The sequence below is a fragment of the Temnothorax americanus genome, unplaced genomic scaffold, assembly GCF_048541705.1.
Source record: "Temnothorax americanus isolate GAGA-0224 unplaced genomic scaffold, ASM4854170v1 Scaffold73, whole genome shotgun sequence".
NCBI classification, from domain to species: domain Eukaryota; kingdom Metazoa; phylum Arthropoda; class Insecta; order Hymenoptera; family Formicidae; genus Temnothorax; species Temnothorax americanus.
Window position 1 is genome coordinate 509,805 of NW_027509796.1, and position 16,762 is coordinate 526,566.

At 34.8% G+C, this 16,762-nt stretch overlaps 5 protein-coding genes across 14 annotated transcripts; 3 read left to right on the forward strand and 2 right to left on the reverse strand.

Annotated features, from left to right (window-relative positions):
- Positions 1 to 13: 13 nt before the first annotated feature.
- On the forward strand, positions 14 to 1,531 carry Rpl38 (ribosomal protein L38). The gene is made up of 5 exons (XM_077422758.1): positions 14 to 133; positions 311 to 345; positions 533 to 593; positions 674 to 796; positions 1,463 to 1,531. Exons 2-5 carry the CDS (start codon positions 343 to 345, stop codon positions 1,501 to 1,503), a joined length of 228 nt encoding a protein of 75 aa, XP_077278884.1. The 5' UTR covers positions 14 to 133; positions 311 to 342; the 3' UTR covers positions 1,504 to 1,531.
- An 801-nt stretch (positions 1,532 to 2,332) lies between these two features.
- On the reverse strand, positions 2,333 to 4,294 carry LOC143906574 (uncharacterized). The gene is made up of 4 exons (XM_077422744.1): positions 3,863 to 4,294; positions 2,975 to 3,221; positions 2,568 to 2,886; positions 2,333 to 2,477 (listed from the first exon to the last, which is right to left on the reverse strand). Exons 1-4 carry the CDS (start codon positions 4,292 to 4,294, stop codon positions 2,450 to 2,452), a joined length of 1,026 nt encoding a protein of 341 aa, XP_077278870.1. The 3' UTR covers positions 2,333 to 2,449.
- A 155-nt stretch (positions 4,295 to 4,449) lies between these two features.
- LOC143906577 (uncharacterized) lies at positions 4,450 to 12,880 on the reverse strand. 9 transcript variants are annotated; one of them, XM_077422757.1, is made up of 6 exons: positions 12,753 to 12,880; positions 12,449 to 12,541; positions 12,280 to 12,362; positions 10,942 to 11,015; positions 10,509 to 10,608; positions 8,994 to 9,983 (listed from the first exon to the last, which is right to left on the reverse strand). In XM_077422757.1, the coding sequence occupies exons 1-3, from the start codon at positions 12,821 to 12,823 to the stop codon at positions 12,347 to 12,349; spliced, it is 180 nt and encodes a 59-aa protein (XP_077278883.1). In that variant the 5' UTR covers positions 12,824 to 12,880; the 3' UTR covers positions 8,994 to 9,983; positions 10,509 to 10,608; positions 10,942 to 11,015; positions 12,280 to 12,346. The 9 variants fall into 9 exon arrangements, with proteins under 9 accessions (XP_077278879.1, XP_077278883.1, XP_077278882.1 ...); XM_077422756.1 differs by having other exon boundaries at positions 10,942 to 11,879; positions 12,753 to 12,871; XM_077422755.1 differs by having other exon boundaries at positions 10,942 to 12,362; positions 12,753 to 12,873.
- On the forward strand, positions 4,483 to 10,509 carry LOC143906573 (tektin-2). 2 transcript variants are annotated; one of them, XM_077422741.1, is made up of 7 exons: positions 4,483 to 4,596; positions 7,671 to 7,880; positions 8,563 to 8,823; positions 8,900 to 9,073; positions 9,144 to 9,366; positions 9,813 to 10,036; positions 10,130 to 10,509. In XM_077422741.1, the coding sequence occupies exons 2-7, from the start codon at positions 7,672 to 7,674 to the stop codon at positions 10,329 to 10,331; spliced, it is 1,293 nt and encodes a 430-aa protein (XP_077278867.1). In that variant the 5' UTR covers positions 4,483 to 4,596; position 7,671; the 3' UTR covers positions 10,332 to 10,509. The 2 variants fall into 2 exon arrangements, with proteins under 2 accessions (XP_077278867.1, XP_077278868.1); XM_077422742.1 differs by lacking the exon at positions 4,483 to 4,596 and adding an exon at positions 6,341 to 6,479.
- On the forward strand, positions 12,797 to 16,643 carry LOC143906539 (uncharacterized). Its single transcript, XM_077422682.1, has 10 exons — positions 12,797 to 12,937; positions 13,419 to 13,503; positions 13,668 to 13,878; positions 14,039 to 14,244; positions 14,359 to 14,459; positions 14,740 to 14,827; positions 14,901 to 14,996; positions 15,313 to 15,545; positions 15,956 to 16,115; positions 16,298 to 16,643. Exons 4-10 carry the CDS (start codon positions 14,040 to 14,042, stop codon positions 16,474 to 16,476), a joined length of 1,062 nt encoding a protein of 353 aa, XP_077278808.1. The 5' UTR covers positions 12,797 to 12,937; positions 13,419 to 13,503; positions 13,668 to 13,878; position 14,039; the 3' UTR covers positions 16,477 to 16,643.
- The last annotated feature ends 119 nt before the right edge of the window (positions 16,644 to 16,762 follow it).

Consider the following 16,762-nt stretch of genomic DNA (forward strand, 5'->3'; position numbering starts at 1 on the left):
TATTTCGAATTCAGTTGCTGATTTGACTGGCGTCCGAAACTAACCAAAGCCGACTACTGATCGTCATTATCGCTGGTGTTTCAGGTGTTTGCATCATTCCCTTCCCTTTCTTTCTACGCAGCGTGCGCTTGGAGTGAGTATAGCGTGCTCTTGCAGAATTTATTTTGTATCCGTATCGTTCGTTCGTCATCGTTTATCGTTTTGCAAAAATGTTACTTCGCGCTCGCTCGAAAAAACACATTGTTTTACGTGTCCCGAATCGTTTTGCATTTCGTTATAAGTTTCTCATCGAAATTCTATTCTGTTTCAGGTCGATCTAATTATCCTAACGAATCACAAAAAATGGTGAGTCTGTTGTTTAACTTTTTTTAACTTGGCTACATTCTACGCATTTTCAGATATGAACAAAAACATGTGCTTTTTATTTCACTGGCTTGATGTCAAGATAACATATCTGTGACAACGTAACCTCAAAATTGAGTTTTGGTCAAATCGGTAGGTGCGTAAATGATATTTTGTTTTATATTTCCAGCCGCGAGAAATCAAAGAAATCAAGGACTTTCTGCTGAAAGCCAGGAGGAAGGACGCAAAGTGTAAAATATCTTTAATTCAAACGTATCTTCCTTGTGAGTCTAGTTTTGGGCACGTATAATTTCCCTGCTTTTTTTTTCAGCTGTGAAAATCAAGAAGAACGCTGACAATGTTAAGTTCAAGGTTCGCTGCTCCCGATTTCTGTATACCCTCGTAATCACAGATAAGGAAAAGGCTGAGAAGCTCAAGCAATCCTTACCACCAGGTATAACAAATTCCACTGGCGATTACATTTTATAGTTTGTATTAATGATATGACAGTACTTTCTAAGGGCCTTCGTACAATAAAAAACATAAGGAACGAACAGACATTAGCGATTAGAACTAAAGGCCCTTGCCGTGTACAACGCCAGGCAACAGGCAATAGGAACAGGAAATAATCAAAAATTTGTTAATTACAACCTTAACCAATTTGAATCCTATGATTGGTTGGCAATAGGCATAGAATTTTCAACGTGACGGAAACTGTCAAGATAATTCCTTCGCGTAAAGTGGATTTGGTAGTAACGCTCGCGTAAACGTAGTATGTGTCCATTGCCTATGCCACTGTTTATTCTGCATTTATAAATGATTTATTTGTATTCCCTGTTCCTATTGCGTTGCCTGGCATTGTGCAAGGACCTTAAGGAATCAGAAATAAAGCTGGTATAGTATTGATACACGGCTTCCGATAGGTTAAAAATCTATTGCCCGTGTTTTTCATTGTCCATCTGGTTTTATTCCTGATTTTTTGGTCCTAATCGCCAATATCTGTTCCTTATATTTTTCATATTTTTCATTATAAGCCTTAACGCTTATAATTATAATATATATTGCATTTTTAAAAAAATTTTAAGACTTGTGTATAATATAATTGAAAAATTTTTTTTAGGTTTGCAAGTAAAGGAGGTAAAGAGGAGTGAACGTGTGTAAAATGATTAAATAAATTTATCTTCTTAAACATGAGTGTTTTTCTTTTAATTTCCTTATGCTAAAATTATAATAACTTTATACTGCGTTTCGACAAAATTAGTAACTTGTTTTTTTTCCATTGGGACGTACATGTACCGATAGCTTCTATCTTTTTAAAAATCTGTCCGAGATGTTACGATTGCATCTTACATCGTAAAATTAATATTACATAGTAGTAGTTAAAAATAATGGATAAAGAACGATTTCAAATGCAAGATATTTTTTACTTCAAATTTGTGAATACATGTCGTAACCGTAATGTAGAATAATAAATGCGACATTACTCGAACATAACTTATATATTCTGTGCACATCTTTCAAGACGCATATGTCACGTGGGAGAAAGTAATACTTTCCCTTTCCTACACTTCATACAATTTTAATAAATTTTAATTATTCTTTTCATCTCTTTTTTTCGTTCAGTTTTTCGGCTCTCGTAGCCAGTTATGACGTCAAAAGCGAGAAATCACCATATACATCTTTCCCTTTGTGTTATACATTCAAATAAACCACTACGTCACAAATCGCGTTTGGTAATATAAATATCCTGAAAACTCTAGTCTTTTTGCATTAATAAACACTTGCATGTGTATGTATGTGTGTGTACGTGTATATATATATACGCATCTTATTCGCACGGAGTCTTCACTTCCTTGAGGAGAGGACGTGCATACGCTGTATGCTTCTAATATTGTAATAGCAAATTATTCATGTTTTGATATATATTTTTTCCTCTCAAATTATCTTTCACTCTTTTTTAAACTACAAACTATATATATGTGTATACATATACATACATATATATATATATATATATATATATATATATATATATATATATATATATATCTGTATATATATCTATATTTATTTTTTAAAAATAAAGATGTTGATACTGCGATGTTCTTTAGTCATCACATTCATGATAAGTCGCCCTGCAAAAGAATATGCATTTTTGTTGTTAATACAATGTAATAAAAATGCACGATTGTAGACACGGTTCTCGATTGGAAGTGATGAAGTACCTTTGCTTGTCTCTGTTACGTTTTGATAATCTTCTTCCGGGTTCGCTTGTCGACAACGTGTATCGTTTAGTGTGTGCCGGATTAGTTCTGAGTTCTCGCATTTCGGAGGTCTTTGCTTTTTCTACCTTCTGCATAAACTTGGCGATGAGTTCTGAGCAATTCAGATTCTTTTCTGGTTCCCAAGTGTCGTCGGATGTACTGAATCCTTTCCATCTAATTAAGAATTCCTTTGCGCCATTTTTCTTAAAACGTACCTCAATAATTTTTTCGACCTCAAATTCCTTTGAGGTCTCTTTATCGCCTTTGTTATTTTGCTCGTCTAGAAAAATGATACAAATGCGTGAGATTATTTCTACAATAAATAAATGTTTTACGATAAAATGATTATAAACGACGATATAACGTACCATTATCTGTTTGTTTCTTGGTAGTACTTTTAGACTTTTTAGATTTATCTGTTTTGGCCGATACTGTTTTCGTCGACCTCATTTCTCTTTCCTTATCTTGTTCTTCCATTAAAAAGTCTTCCATTAACGTAGGACAATTCAAATCCTTCTCATTTTCCCAAGTGTCTGCGGATTCTCCATATCCCTTCCACCTTACCAAAAATTGTCGACGACCTTTAATGGTACGAATATTGATGAGTTTTGCAACCTAAAAGAAAAAAAATATATATATATATATATATTCTTAACATTTTTAACACATGAGAGAAGAAGTATTTGAGGTTTTTGATATGTTAAAAATATTTTTTATAGTCAGCCTATTACAGAAATGCCTCAGAAAATTCACAAAAATTCAAAATAAAATAGTAAGAAAATTTTCAAAAACTTTTGTAATAAATTTTTATTCTTAAACTTCTTAAAACTTTTTTCTCAAGCACTAATTTTTTAAATACAACCCAATTTTTGGATATTCTGTTTCATTGTAAAGTATTTATTTTATCCCTGTTGCTAACTTCATGTATCTCGCGCGCTCCTCACCGCGCGGTAACACTCATTGGATGGAAAAAGGAGGGAGGGGACCATGCGCCTGACCAATGATCGTCGTACAAAGCGAACGTCGACGTCGTCGCGTCGTCGATGTAACGATGCAACAACCTAATCAACGTCCCGAAAGTCAGCTATATGCGAGAAAAGCAAAATGCTTTTTAGACGTGAGAAAAGAGGAAATTTGATTTCTCCGCGATATATGATCGCTCGGTCGCTCGCGTTGCTAATCCAAATTCCGAGCGTAACCGGCGATCGGAGACGCGCGGATAATGGAGGGAAACTGTAAGATAAACACCGTCATACCTCATACTCGTCCTCAGGTCCGGACTTGTCGCGGGCGGAGGTGGACGCTCGTGGATCCTCCTTCTTTCGGCGCTTATTCGGAGACTGTTTCTTTTCGCCGTTTTCCCGCTCTTCCGGCTCCGCCGACGCGGCGTCCACGGCATCCGCCGTCTCGGCGTCGTCGTCCGCCTGCGCCATTGGCTTCTGCAGCGATGCACCGCGCGACGAGCGTGCCGTCTCGGCGTCGTCGTCCGCCTGCGCCATTGGCTTCTGCAGCGATGCACCGCGCGACGAGCGTCTCTTCGTGGCGGACTTTTGTGCGTTGTTGTTGTTCCTACCGGTCTGCGACTCGCCGTTGTCGCTGGACGCGCGTGCGCCGACATTTTCCTCCGCCTCGCTATCGCTCGTCGTTTCCGACTTTCTACGCTTGTTCTTCATGCTGAGCCGACGCATAATACCTCCACGGTACACTTTGGCGCGCAGCCCGCCTTCGGCTTCTACGATTCCCTCGACGACGATCTCCTTCCGCGACGCCGACAGCACCACTCGGACCTCTCGCTCCTCCTTGTTCTTCTTCTACTTCTCCCCCCTCCTTTTTCTCTTCAGCCCCTTTGCGTTCTTCCTCGGTTTCTCTCGCTCCGCCGGCCTTCACCTCGCTCGCTCGTGAGAGTAATACGCCGACCAACGCCGACGAATCACGAATCCCTTCCCGCTGTGTTCTCGAGCTGCTGCAAGGAAGTTCACGCTCGTATTCGGTAACAGTGCGCGCGCATTCTAGCTTCTTTACACCCCGGTACACTCTCCACGTCCCGCACGTCCGCGTATGTTGCCACGCAGAGTATCGCGGTACAGTCCGGTACCGGGTACAGTCATTTACGAATCAGAGAGAACGCTTTTCGGGCGGGACTTTCGTGCGCATGCGTCAATACGTCATCGATCATGTGATTTACTGCGACAGGCCCGTGCCAAGACGTTTCGTAGATGAGAGCCGTACTTGGGGCCCCTCAACATTTTTATTAAATTATCGTTAATATGACGCATATGTTAAGCATATAGTATAAATATCACCTGCATACGTAAAGGAATTTATTTACTAATGTAGAGGTTATATCTAGTTAATTTCTTTTTATGTGATCATATAGCAAATAATTTTTGCCTTGTCTTCCTTTGGAAAATAATACCAAGGAATAAATTTTTATTACGAGAAATATTTAGCGACATTTTGTTCAATAAATGTACAAGATGATGTATTATCATTTTTCTTTAGTGTTAGCATATCACTGTATTGCTTCTTATTTCAAAATGTCTTAAAAACGTTTGTGAAATGTTACATTACATTTACGTTACATACGTTAAAATAACGTATATGATATGAAAGTAATATGCCTGGGTAGAGAAAGTAACACGCGAGGGAGTCTGCGACACCTTTTATCACAGCAAATATATACGCGATTGAAACGATTATGTATATATGCGAGATTCGTCTCTGCATTCATAGCACTCGGTGCAACTCAAAAATGCAATGCACAAGTTAAATTTGAGTCTCAAACCTAAAAAAAAATTGAAAATCAATTTCCAATATGAAAAATTAGATACCTAATTTCGTAGAGAAGAGACAGATTCTTTTCAATCTATTTAAATTCACGTATTTTTTCGTGAATATTATATTTCTTCGCGTATATTTTCGAGAATGTTGTATTTCTTTGAGATAGATTTACCGATGAGGCCATCGATTGTGCAGCAATACTGACAATCTAAGTAGAACATAAACTCATATGACATCATGATGACGTACATACCTATGACTTTATTCATCACTTAAAAATTGTCTGGATATGTTCAGGTAACTTTTAAGTAATGAATAAAGTCATAATGATGTCATCACGATATTATTATGAGTTTTACGCTCTTTTGGGGGTATCAAACATGATTTGACAGCGAGCCAATTGTACTTAATCCAATGTTAATGTCGGCAACATTTCTCTCCCGATATTTATCTGTTCTATCTGTCGGCGAGTAACCCTCCATTTTCTTTTACGTTGCCGAAACTGCCAGAAGCTGTATTGTCTGGATTGACTTCCGGTCAACTTCCCCTTACCCCCGTGACAAGTAGGCCCCGTATTTACCGTACATTTCACTTACACTCCCTGCACCTCGTTTCTTCTTCCTACGAAGCTTCATATATAAGTACGAGTGCTTGCTTCGCTTCCAACACAAAAAGTGCAGGAAAGTGCAGCTGAAACAAAGCCCGTTTACGACGTATATGCGTCGCCGAAATTCGTCGAGAGGATCGAACGACTTTTTTCACCGAAATGATGAAACCGCGAAATGAATGATAAACCGCTGAGAATTATCGTCAACGGGGAATGAAAATTCGTATGAGATGCGACCGATCCTACGCTATATTTCTACTATACCTTTAAGGATGACGTTTTCTACTGCTGCCGGCCTTTGCGTGAGACGGCCATGTTGATCATGGATATTACCGGAAGACAACGGTGCAGTTTGAATTCGTCATCGAATCGATATATTAAATGGCGTTATACGAATTTTAGTGAAATCGCGATACCGTGAAGAGACACTACCATTCCCCCTCTGGAAATCCTTTCTTTAATAAATTAATCGTTGTTTGTGTTCTGTATGTAATATATATATGTAAATATATAAGATTTAAAAAATAAAAACAATAATTAAAAGTGATTCATTTATTTTGAAATGAACGTCACGTCACTTCAATCAAAAAATCGAGTACAAGCCCAGCAAACACCAAGTAACATGCAACTTACACGCAAGTTAGAATTTCCAACTTACATATGCGTATATTATTATAATATATTTACATTGTTGAGTAAAAAATTCTAACTTGCAAATTGTATGTTACTTAGTGTTTACTACGAGCAGTCTGTCCTGGCGAAAAAAATTTCTCATATTTTCTCAGAAATTTTGTGAGAATTGAGACTTGTAAAAAAATTCTGAAAAAATATATATAATTTCTCGAATACTTTCAGAAATAGTTAGATGAGGATTTTTGGAATATTTCAGTATCTATATAAAAATTTCTGAAAAATTGCATAGATTTTTTTATGTTTATTCAAATTTCTACCCAAGATATGTTGGCTGGAAAAATTTGAAATATTTTATTCTTATTTTGTCTGAACTTTTCTGAAAAATGTTCCAATTTATATAAAAAAATTTGAAAAATTCTGAGTATTTTGAGAAAGTCTGAAGATTTTTATAGAAATTCTGATTAATGTTATGAAATAATATGAATTCTGAGACATTTTTCCATCAGGGTGACCAAAGAAATGTCTTGAATGAAAGAAATATCTTTAAAAAAACTGAAAATCTATATTTTACGTTACTATAGATCTTTAGTACTGACAATGAATATGCAGCCAGTATCTATAATGTATGTGACGTAAAATATAAATTTTCAGTACTGACAGTGTGAATATCAGAACGCAGCAAATGTCAATTTCTTCGAGGCACGCGTTGGATCGATTGCATTCGATCCTTCAGCTAATGTTAGCGATTTAACAAAATTATTATGACAATATCAAAGAAATATTATTAAAACTCAAAAATGTTATTAAAGATCTGTCAGAACGAAGATTTGCATTTGCCTAAGATCGACGAGACTTGGCGAGGTACGAATACATCAATTTCGCTTGCCTCGCCTTTTCTCGTTGTCCTGACAACGTTGCGATCGAATCGTTTATCCACGCGCGCCGTAGAATAATATATCTCGTTTCCTCCGGCTTCCTCTCCCTTTATCCATTCTCTCGGCCTCATTTTCTTTTCTTCTTTGTTAAACGAATTCCCACGTCAGCATGGCCAAATTCATTAGTACTTACGAGAAGCCTTTGCCTCATATCGGTCTGTCGGACTGGTACACAAAACAATGGGAGCTTCGACACAGCGCGGATATCAGAAGATCCGAGGCCTGCCGGCTACGCAATTCGAGCAAGACCACTCGTTCCGAGGGGAACGTGAGAACGAAATGGGACACCTACATAAACGATGCTCGAATAGCGGACAGGTGATCGCGAGTCACTCAACATTATTGACAAATGTTACAATTAATTCGATTTGGTTCTCTGTCCCCTTGCAGTTACGAGGGGCGTTCAATAAGTAATGTAACACATTTTTTTCTTATTCAAGATTTGTTTTATTGCAGTTTTAAATACACCATATTTTTCCACAATTCTACAAAAATCTATTTTCCAATATAGTCTCCATTTAATTCTATGGCCTTATGCTACCTAGATGTGAAAGCCTGTATGCCTTTGCAGTATCACTCTGCCACTTTCTAACTTTGGCTATGACTTCCTTGTCAGAGAATTGCCATATCTGTTCTTGAGGATTGCATCTTTCAGAAGACCAAAGAGATAAAAGTCAGAAGGTGCAAGATTTAGGTTGTACAATGGACTGTCGTTTGGTCGTTTCTCACATAGAGTGGTCCCGCAAGAGCACACAGGCTTTTACATCTAGGTGACGTAAGACCATATAATTAAATAGAGATTATGTTGAAAAATAGGTTTTTGTAGCCAATAATGAGGAAAAAGTATTCAAAACTGCAATAAAACAAACCTTGAATGAGAAAAAAATGTGTTGCATTACATATTGAACGGCCCTCGTAGAACTAGTAGAAGTGACCAAGTTACAATTGACTTCATTCAATTTTTACATACATTTCCGACGATGAGATTTTGTCTCGCCAGAGTGTTGGAGCTGTCGAGATGGAAGGACGTGCTCGAGGACCAGCTGCTAAAATTAATAACCGAGATACGCTTATTAAACGACGAGAAAAGCAACACGGAGAAAGAAATTGAAAACATAACTCAGCCTCTGCGTATCGTCACCGAGTGCATCTCGATGAGGGACTGCCGTAGAGGAACCGAGCTCACGTACGACGAGGCTGATATCGAGCTGAAGAAGGAGCTCCACATGATCGCGAATATTCACGAAGCATTGACCAAAAGGTGATCAAGCCGATGATGCGTAATAGAAAAAAAATTAATTACCTCTTCTTTTATTTAATTCCTTTTCATCTCGCAGAGTACAGGCCGCGTGGGAAAAGCTAAATCGCTTGGAGGCCTTCAAATTTAAGCTGAGCTTGGACATAGAGGATAAAATCGAAACTATTAGAATAGACAGGAAGAATCTCGAATTGGATCATGCTTGTGCAAATTTAAGTTACAAGCCTAAAACGTTGGCTATTGATAAAACAAGGTAAAGTATTATTTCCATATCACCAATCATTTATACCATCTTCGTAACTTGGTCCTTTCCACCTTAACAGTTCAATCACGTACGAGGTTTGGCTGGACCGATGCGGTTGTTCCAAGTCGTCCGCCGACGATGAATTGAGTGAATGTTACACTTTCCGTGAAACTACCCGTGTAATGAGGGAACATGCATGGAATGATATTAGAGCTCAACAAGACGCGACGGATTACACTCTGAGGAAGAAGATTTATCAAACGCAAAAGGCCAGAAACGAACTGGAATGGCAGAAGCTCAAGGTGTTCAGACTAGGACTAAATCAAACAATTAATTCAACAATTTGACAAATATCAATTATATGAAGAGGAAAAACGATCAATGTCCATCTGAAGGAATTTTGAGAAAAGCACAAATTTTGAGTTTTAATAAGAGATTAGATATCTTAGGAAGCTATTGAAAAAGTATAAAGTTAGTATTTACATTGTATGGACTTTGATAATTCTTCTCCACAAATGCATAGATAATGATCGTTTTTCCTCAGCACGATACATCTTTCGGTCTTATTTCCATTTGTAACTGTTTTTGATCAAAACAGGTAAGAATTATGAAAGTTCTTTGAAAATGCCATAAGATAGCATGATCAGATCGATTTTGATAAAAAGTGGACTTTGATCGTTTTTTCCTTGTACTCTTCATATGGTAAGAAAGAGAATTTGTTCTCATCTGCATTTTTCAATACAAATAGGTACAGAAGGAAATGGAAATGTTGGGAAGTGAAATAAACCAGTTGGAAGGAACGCTGATGAGTAAAATAGCCCCGATGAAATGCGTCGAAACACGATTAGAGAATCGCGTTCATCGGCCTGGCCCGGAACTCTGTAAGGACGAAGTTGAATCAGGGTTGAAGAACGAAGCGCTGCAATTAAAACAGACCGAGGAGGATCTAGTTAAGATGATCGCGCATGCAAAGTACGTATTTTGCATTTGATACTGTTAACTAATAGATAATCATCTATCATTCCTTTTTCTTTTTAAATGCTTTAAGTTTAATCAATATTCTAGAGCAAGCTACAACAGTCTGGAATCTCTGCTCATACGTATCGACAAGAATTTGGAAGACAAACAGCACTCTTTGAACACCGACGTTATGTGCCTGGACATGAGAGCGTCGCTGAAGACAGGAGACAGATCGCGTTTACCTAATGAGACGGACCGTAATATCATATTGACACGCATGGAGAAAGAGATTCCATTGGAATCTTAATTCGACTGTTTCATGGATTTTTAAAACGTGATGACTTTGAAGCTACTGCTCTCATATTATCTAAAAAAAACTTATCAGCTCTCATCTTCATATCGTTATTTGTATCGTGTGAAAAATCAAGAATGTAATCGATAATTTGATGAATGTCAGATTCGTAAACAATTTAATCTAACCTACATGCACGTCATGGAGCCTCATTTTCCATTTTCCATTTTCTTATATCTCGGGAATCCATCTTTCATATCTTGCGTGTCTCTCTCACGGATCCCGATAATTTCTGAAAAGAAGTTGATTATATTATTTAGAAGGATTACCTTGGGTGCGTTCGGGAAGACGCTATTAGTGCTATTTGCTTATTTTATCCTTGTTTTACACCTGATGAGCGATAAAGATAGAACGATGCAATAGCGCTAATAGCGCGCTTCCCGAACGCAGCCCTTGACGATATAAGTAAAAGTACCAATAACTGGCCACTTAAGCATACGAAGAAAATAAATCTTAAATCTAATACATAAAATTAATTTTCTACTTAAACGAGTAAAAAAAGTGATATTTTTTGCGGTATTTTATTTAAATTAAATAAAAATGTAGTAGACATCGATGTACATACCAATACATAACATAACCAGCCAAAATGCGATTGTCCCAGCGTCCAAATTATGAGGTCCTAGTAACTAGCCATGACTTTTGAAGTGTATTAAAATAATTTTAATGAAAGGAATTTTTTCGCAGAGTAAAAAAGCAAGAAAGAAATAATAAATAAGTTAATAAAAAACATTAGAAAAGTTAAAAATATAAAAATATTGGATAAAAAGAAATGAGGTTAGACCACCTTGTGTTTCTAACCTTAAGAGGTTAGAAAATATATAGTCTTAAAAAAAGTTTTTACAGTCTAATAAATAATTTATTTTTATTATTAATGTTTTAAATAAATAAATATATTTATTATTAATTAAAAAAATGGTTTTACAATCTAATAAATAATTTATTTTTACTACTAATTTAATAATTAGATTTAAATCACTTAAAACTTCAATACAACACATTTTAACAGACTGTTTATAATAGTTGTTGGTGTCTTTTTATATCAGAAAAGGATCATAAGTGGTAAAATAAGTGTTAATATAGTACCTTTAGCATTTACTGTGAACAAAATAGTTGTGCTTTCTTTCTCATCACCATGCACATGTACAATTTTATAAAGACTTTGATCCTTTACGAGCCATTAATACACTGTCTGCCTTTGGAGCTAAGAAAAAAGAACTTTCATCTAACAAATACTCTTGACAGATGGATGTCCAGTAGGTTTAACTTTTGTAAATGTTCTTTCACTTCTCTGAATTAATTCTTTAAAATATCTTCTGTTGCTGATGCTCAATTCATTGTCAAATTTATTGCGATTCTTGGAGTCACATCTGGATGTCTACGACAAAAACTTTTCCACCAGTGCCTGCCTGGTTTATTATATCCTTTAAAGGACTCAGTGATAAGTTTCTGCAGACATTGAAGATGTTGACTGGATTTTCTGTTGCAGCCAAAAAGATTTTCCTGTAACAAAATATCAATATCTTCAGTGTGCAGTGCAGAAACTGATCACTGAGTCTCCTTTCAAGGATAATAAACCAGGCAGATACTGATAGCTAAAGTTTTTGTCGTTAGACATCCAGATGTGACTCCAAGAATCGCTCAAAATTTGACAATAAATTCAGCATCAGCAACAGAATTAAGATGTTTTAAAGAATTAGTTCAGAAAAGTGAAAGAACATTTACAAAAGTTAAATCTACTAGACATCCATCTGTCAAGATTATTTGTTAGATAAAAGTTCTCTTTTCTTGGTTCCAAAAACAGACAGGCAAAGAATTTACAATTTGAGGTTATATACTACATGTCAATAAAAATGAACGAAAGAAATGCATAAAACAGAAAAAATATAATATAGTTTAGTACCCCATACAGCACACGATATCCTGAGTATCATCCCATTTTGATACTGATCATACTACGATCATCCGTATCAGCCTAGGGTCATCCTGAGAATATCGTGGAATATCGCTTTTCAGGATATCCGCGTACGTATATGCACAGGATTGACGCAGGATATAAAACTAATACGTACGTGTTCATTCGTGCTCGTATATTCTCCAGGATTGACTCAGGAAGTGCTACTGATACGTATATGCACAGGATTGATAAGCTTTTATCCACGCATCTTAATTACGAAATAAACAATTAGATATATATGTTTTATTATCTTTATTGTTAGATTACGATATTATCTTTATTAATATATAAAATAATTAATAATTAATGTAATAAAATACAATTAAAAAATTTATTAATACAATTAATTATTAATTTAATTATTAATAATAAATTAATAATTAATAATTTATTATTTTATCTTTTCAAAATAATGTTACTTGATCGCGTTTACAATAATCTCAGCGCCATCTGCTATGTTTTTTGTTTCGGTTTCTTCTTGCTTGGCCATTGTTGGTTATGCTGCTGACTTTCGATCTATGATCCGCTATTCCTGCATAGAGCAGTGTGTTTGGGTACCGGTAGCAACAGTGTGTTTGTGAAATCCAGTGTGAAAAGTTTCGTGGTACGTATAATATACATTTCAGTAATTAGACAATTGGAATTGTAATATGAAATGCGTTCCGTGTCACGCATGATGCGCATATAAGGCATATATCCGGCCTTATTATTGTTCACTGATTATTACGAGAATAAAAAATGCATTATGCGCATTATTCGTATGGCCATAACGTTCCTGCTGGGGAACGAGAGCCAATATTGATTGGATTGAATGAGCATTATTTGTGAGACAGAACGTAACCTATATGTCGGGTGCTCGGAAAATCACCGGTTTGCGTAAAGAGGCTTTACCGCATTTTCTATATAACTCGACAATTTTGGTTGTTCCGAAGATCATTGTCAGTACTAAAAATGTATAGTTTACGTTACGTATGTTATATAATTTTAGTATTGGCAGCAAATTTTGGCCTTTATATTTTGGCAGTGAATGCAGCCTTTAATGTACATTATTAGTACGCATTAATTAATTTCTTATTTTGTTGCAGCACAGATTCCGTGACATCTGTCATTCGTCCAAAGACATTCTTTGGTGTTTAATCCCGGCCTTGTGACTCTTCAAATAGTCTCCAAGTAAGTATCCCGACATTGCAAATATTATACAAATATTTCACAGTTAAAAATTTTGTTTTTTAAATAACTGTAAAATATTTGTATTTAAAATATGATTTTCTGCATTTATGATATTTATGTGTTGATATTGACTCATTGTATAAGTACATATTATATTTTAACAGAAATGAATCGAAAGAGACCAATCTAAGTACAAGGGAATAACATTAAAAGCTGGGTCATTAGCGGATAATTGTTGTGGCTTAACATGTGGTGCCATTGTATCAGTACAAAATATTGCTTTTTGTACAGAACGAAATATTCCAATGATCATAGGTCACGAATTCTTAGATAAAGAAGATCTGTATAATATTCCTTGTCCTTCGTCGCTACTTGGTACTTATATCGTGTGCTCACAGTCCAATTTAAAATCGTGGCCATTACATAACATTATAAACAAATATGTAAAATTACCTTATGAAAATGAAAAATATGCAGTTTTTCTGCATATTCATTAATTCATATGGAAACATAAATTGTATGTTTATTGACACAGAATGACCGAAAAGACGTGTTATGCGGTCGTAGAGTTTATGGATGGTCTACAAGTTATCCCTACAAATTGGTTAAGTCAAGATCTACGAAGTGCCCTTTGGCCTAATTTCACAAATAACAAGAGTTATGATAAAGCAATCAAGCAGATGATAGATCCGGAATCAACGTGGGCGAGCCATTCTATAAAAAAGATATTTGGGACATTTGGTAAGCGACGTTATATGTCTTTAGTGAATGTATTATTTTTGTATATGTTGCTATTCCTTAACAATATAGTTTAACAATACAATTTTATTTTAATTATATTATTTTGTTGCAGAGTTTCTTACGTAAGAGCAATGAAGAAGTTAAAAGAGGCCGAAGATACATCTGATTTGAACTCTGGCACCGAAAAAGAAGAATTCTTGAAAAAATCAAGAAAAGTTAGAGCCGCAATCGTTGTATAATTTTTCAATATATTTCAATGAAATCACTAATATCCTATGTAATAAATATTTCATAACTTTGAATCTGCACTCTATTAAACACTACGTTCACGAGCAGAATTGTTCCAGTTTCAACACAAAATTTCGATTATTGTTAAAGTTTTTAAATGAAATGTAAACGAGTGTCCATAATATCGCCTTCTCTTCTATTACACATGCAGCTTAATGTAAAAATATTGAAATACTAATGATATAACATTTTGTATAATTTTCAGAGCAACTGGAGAAAATATATTTACCATCTGCTAAAAAATTGTCTGGGGACAGATTGCCACTTCCAACAACGAGTTCTAATTCTGAAAATGGTGAGTATGCAATTTTTGTTTTAAATTATATTTAATAATTGAATTCATATATAACATTTTGTATAATTTTCAGAGCCACTAGAGAAAATATATTTACCATCTGCTAAAAAATTGTCTGGGGATAGATTGCCACTTTCAACAACGAGTTCTAATTCTAATTCTAAAGATGGTGAGTATGTAATTTTTGTTTTAAATTATATTTAATAATTGGATTTATATAGTATATACAAACACAGTATATACATACACAGTAATAATAACGTACATCTAAGCTTGAATTTATAATATTTTTGTAATAAAATTAAGTTAAAGTTGATAATTCATAACATTAAATTAAAATCGAAAGAGGCCTACCGACGGTCATAGCAAGAACTTGGTGCTGAAATAATGCGTCTTGTGTACGCGCGCGCGCGTATTGTATAATCCAAACATTCTTTAAAAAATCATATATTTTTACATAATTATAAATTTAAAATTTTTTTCAGAAAACTTTAAAAACTACATTATTACGAAAATAATAACCTTTGAATCAGCGATAGACAACATTAAGAAGATTAAAAAAAGCGTAAAGCTTATCGCAAATAAATTGTCAATTGATATTATTGACAAAAAACAGGAAAACATGGATACGACAAAAGATTTTCCATTGAAAAATCAAACCGAATTAGATACTTTAGAAGATAAGCTACAAAATGATGAAGGTTATCGAAATGAACTGGTAGGTCAACGTTCATATTACTGTAACAAATATATATTTATAAATATTTTTTTACTGAAAAATCTAAATCGATAACGGTCTCTTTATTTTAGAAGATCGTACACCCACGGTAATAGATTCTGTCCCTCAGACAATTTTCCAAACTGAAAAGTCGCTATTTTTTTACATACTTACAGTTCATGATTAACGTAACGAGCAATAAGCTCTAGTCGTTACTTTAATCATAAACTACAAGCATGTAGAAAGATAATGGTGACTTCTCAGTTTGGAAAATTGTCTGAGGGACAGAATCGATTACCGTGGATGTACACTAATAACAATAGCTGTTAGAAAATAATATTGTGGTATTACAGTTATATTTCTTATTTATATAATTACAACATATTAATGCAAATTGGAATTTATTTTAGATTAAACAATTGTGTCGCGCAAGGAGTGGCAATATGAGAACTTTTTGCATTCGATTAATAAGACGCATATTTTCGAATGAACTAGCTACAAAATATAGTTGGCTTGGAACCAAAAAGAAAGAAATTTTTTCAACTTTGCATATATGCAAAGTTATTATGAGTAAGTTCAATATTTAAAAGCAATCTTCATTGTTTTATTATTGTTAAATCTGTAACTCATGACTTATACAATATTTTTGTAATATTATAAATATGTATAACATTTGTTACAATACTATAACCATATTACATTGAAATTGTCAAGAAATTTTACAGAAGTAATACAAATATCTTATTTTTTAGGTGTGATTCGAAAATCACATTCAGATGTTTCCGACGATCAAATTGCAGCGCTAATTAAAATATGGTTAGCCCATGCTCCTGAGCGTTTCAACAGACAAAAGATAAACAATAACCAAGAAGATAACCAAGAAGAGAACAGAGAAGAGAACCGAGAAGAAAATCAAGATGAAGAAAATTGATCCTGAAAGGAAAAAATACCAGATTTGTATCAGTGGGATCAGTGCATTACTGCAATAGCCGGACCAAAGATAATATATAGCAATAAAGGCTAATGAAATACATTTAAAGAAAGAAATGTTTTTATATAACGTTCTTATATATAAAATAAATCTATTTGTTAATTGCATATTTAGAGTCCTTTAATCTAACCTTTAAATAAAATTTCATGGATACTTGAAATTTTATTGGGTTAGATTAGGTACACGTATTTTTGAATAAAATTACACATTCTCATGAAATTTTATT

Excerpts from the sequence above, each read along its gene's own strand:
- Rpl38 (XM_077422758.1), top strand. Across the intron at positions 594-673 it reads CAGGAGGAAGGACGCAAAGT|CTGTGAAAATCAAGAAGAAC; the intron begins GTAAAATATCTT and ends TTTTTTTTTCAG. Across the intron at positions 797-1,462 it reads CAAGCAATCCTTACCACCAG|GTTTGCAAGTAAAGGAGGTA; the intron begins GTATAACAAATT and ends AATTTTTTTTAG.
- LOC143906574 (XM_077422744.1), bottom strand. The coding sequence starts at position 4,294 with ATGCGTCGGCTCAGCATGAAGAACAAGCGTAGAAAGTCGGAAACGACG. Across the intron at positions 3,222-3,862 it reads GACCTGAGGACGAGTATGAG|GTTGCAAAACTCATCAATAT; the intron begins GTATGACGGTGT and ends TTTTTCTTTTAG. Across the intron at positions 2,478-2,567 it reads CGTAACAGAGACAAGCAAAG|GGCGACTTATCATGAATGTG; the intron begins GTACTTCATCAC and ends ATTCTTTTGCAG.
- LOC143906539 (XM_077422682.1), top strand. The coding sequence starts at position 14,040 with ATGACCGAAAAGACGTGTTATGCGGTCGTAGAGTTTATGGATGGTCTA. Across the intron at positions 14,460-14,739 it reads TCTTGAAAAAATCAAGAAAA|CAACTGGAGAAAATATATTT; the intron begins GTTAGAGCCGCA and ends TAATTTTCAGAG. Across the intron at positions 16,116-16,297 it reads TATATGCAAAGTTATTATGA|GTGTGATTCGAAAATCACAT; the intron begins GTAAGTTCAATA and ends CTTATTTTTTAG.
- LOC143906577 (XM_077422747.1), bottom strand. The coding sequence starts at position 12,823 with ATGGCCAAGCAAGAAGAAACCGAAACAAAAAACATAGCAGATGGCGCT. Across the intron at positions 12,542-12,752 it reads ATTATTGTAAACGCGATCAA|ATGCGTGGATAAAAGCTTAT; the intron begins GTAACATTATTT and ends TTCGTAATTAAG. Across the intron at positions 11,880-12,448 it reads ATACGAGCACGAATGAACAC|GAAAATCTTTTTGGCTGCAA; the intron begins GTACGTATTAGT and ends ATTTTGTTACAG.
- LOC143906573 (XM_077422741.1), top strand. The coding sequence starts at position 7,672 with ATGGCCAAATTCATTAGTACTTACGAGAAGCCTTTGCCTCATATCGGT. Across the intron at positions 9,074-9,143 it reads TTGGCTATTGATAAAACAAG|TTCAATCACGTACGAGGTTT; the intron begins GTAAAGTATTAT and ends CCACCTTAACAG. Across the intron at positions 10,037-10,129 it reads AAGATGATCGCGCATGCAAA|AGCAAGCTACAACAGTCTGG; the intron begins GTACGTATTTTG and ends TCAATATTCTAG.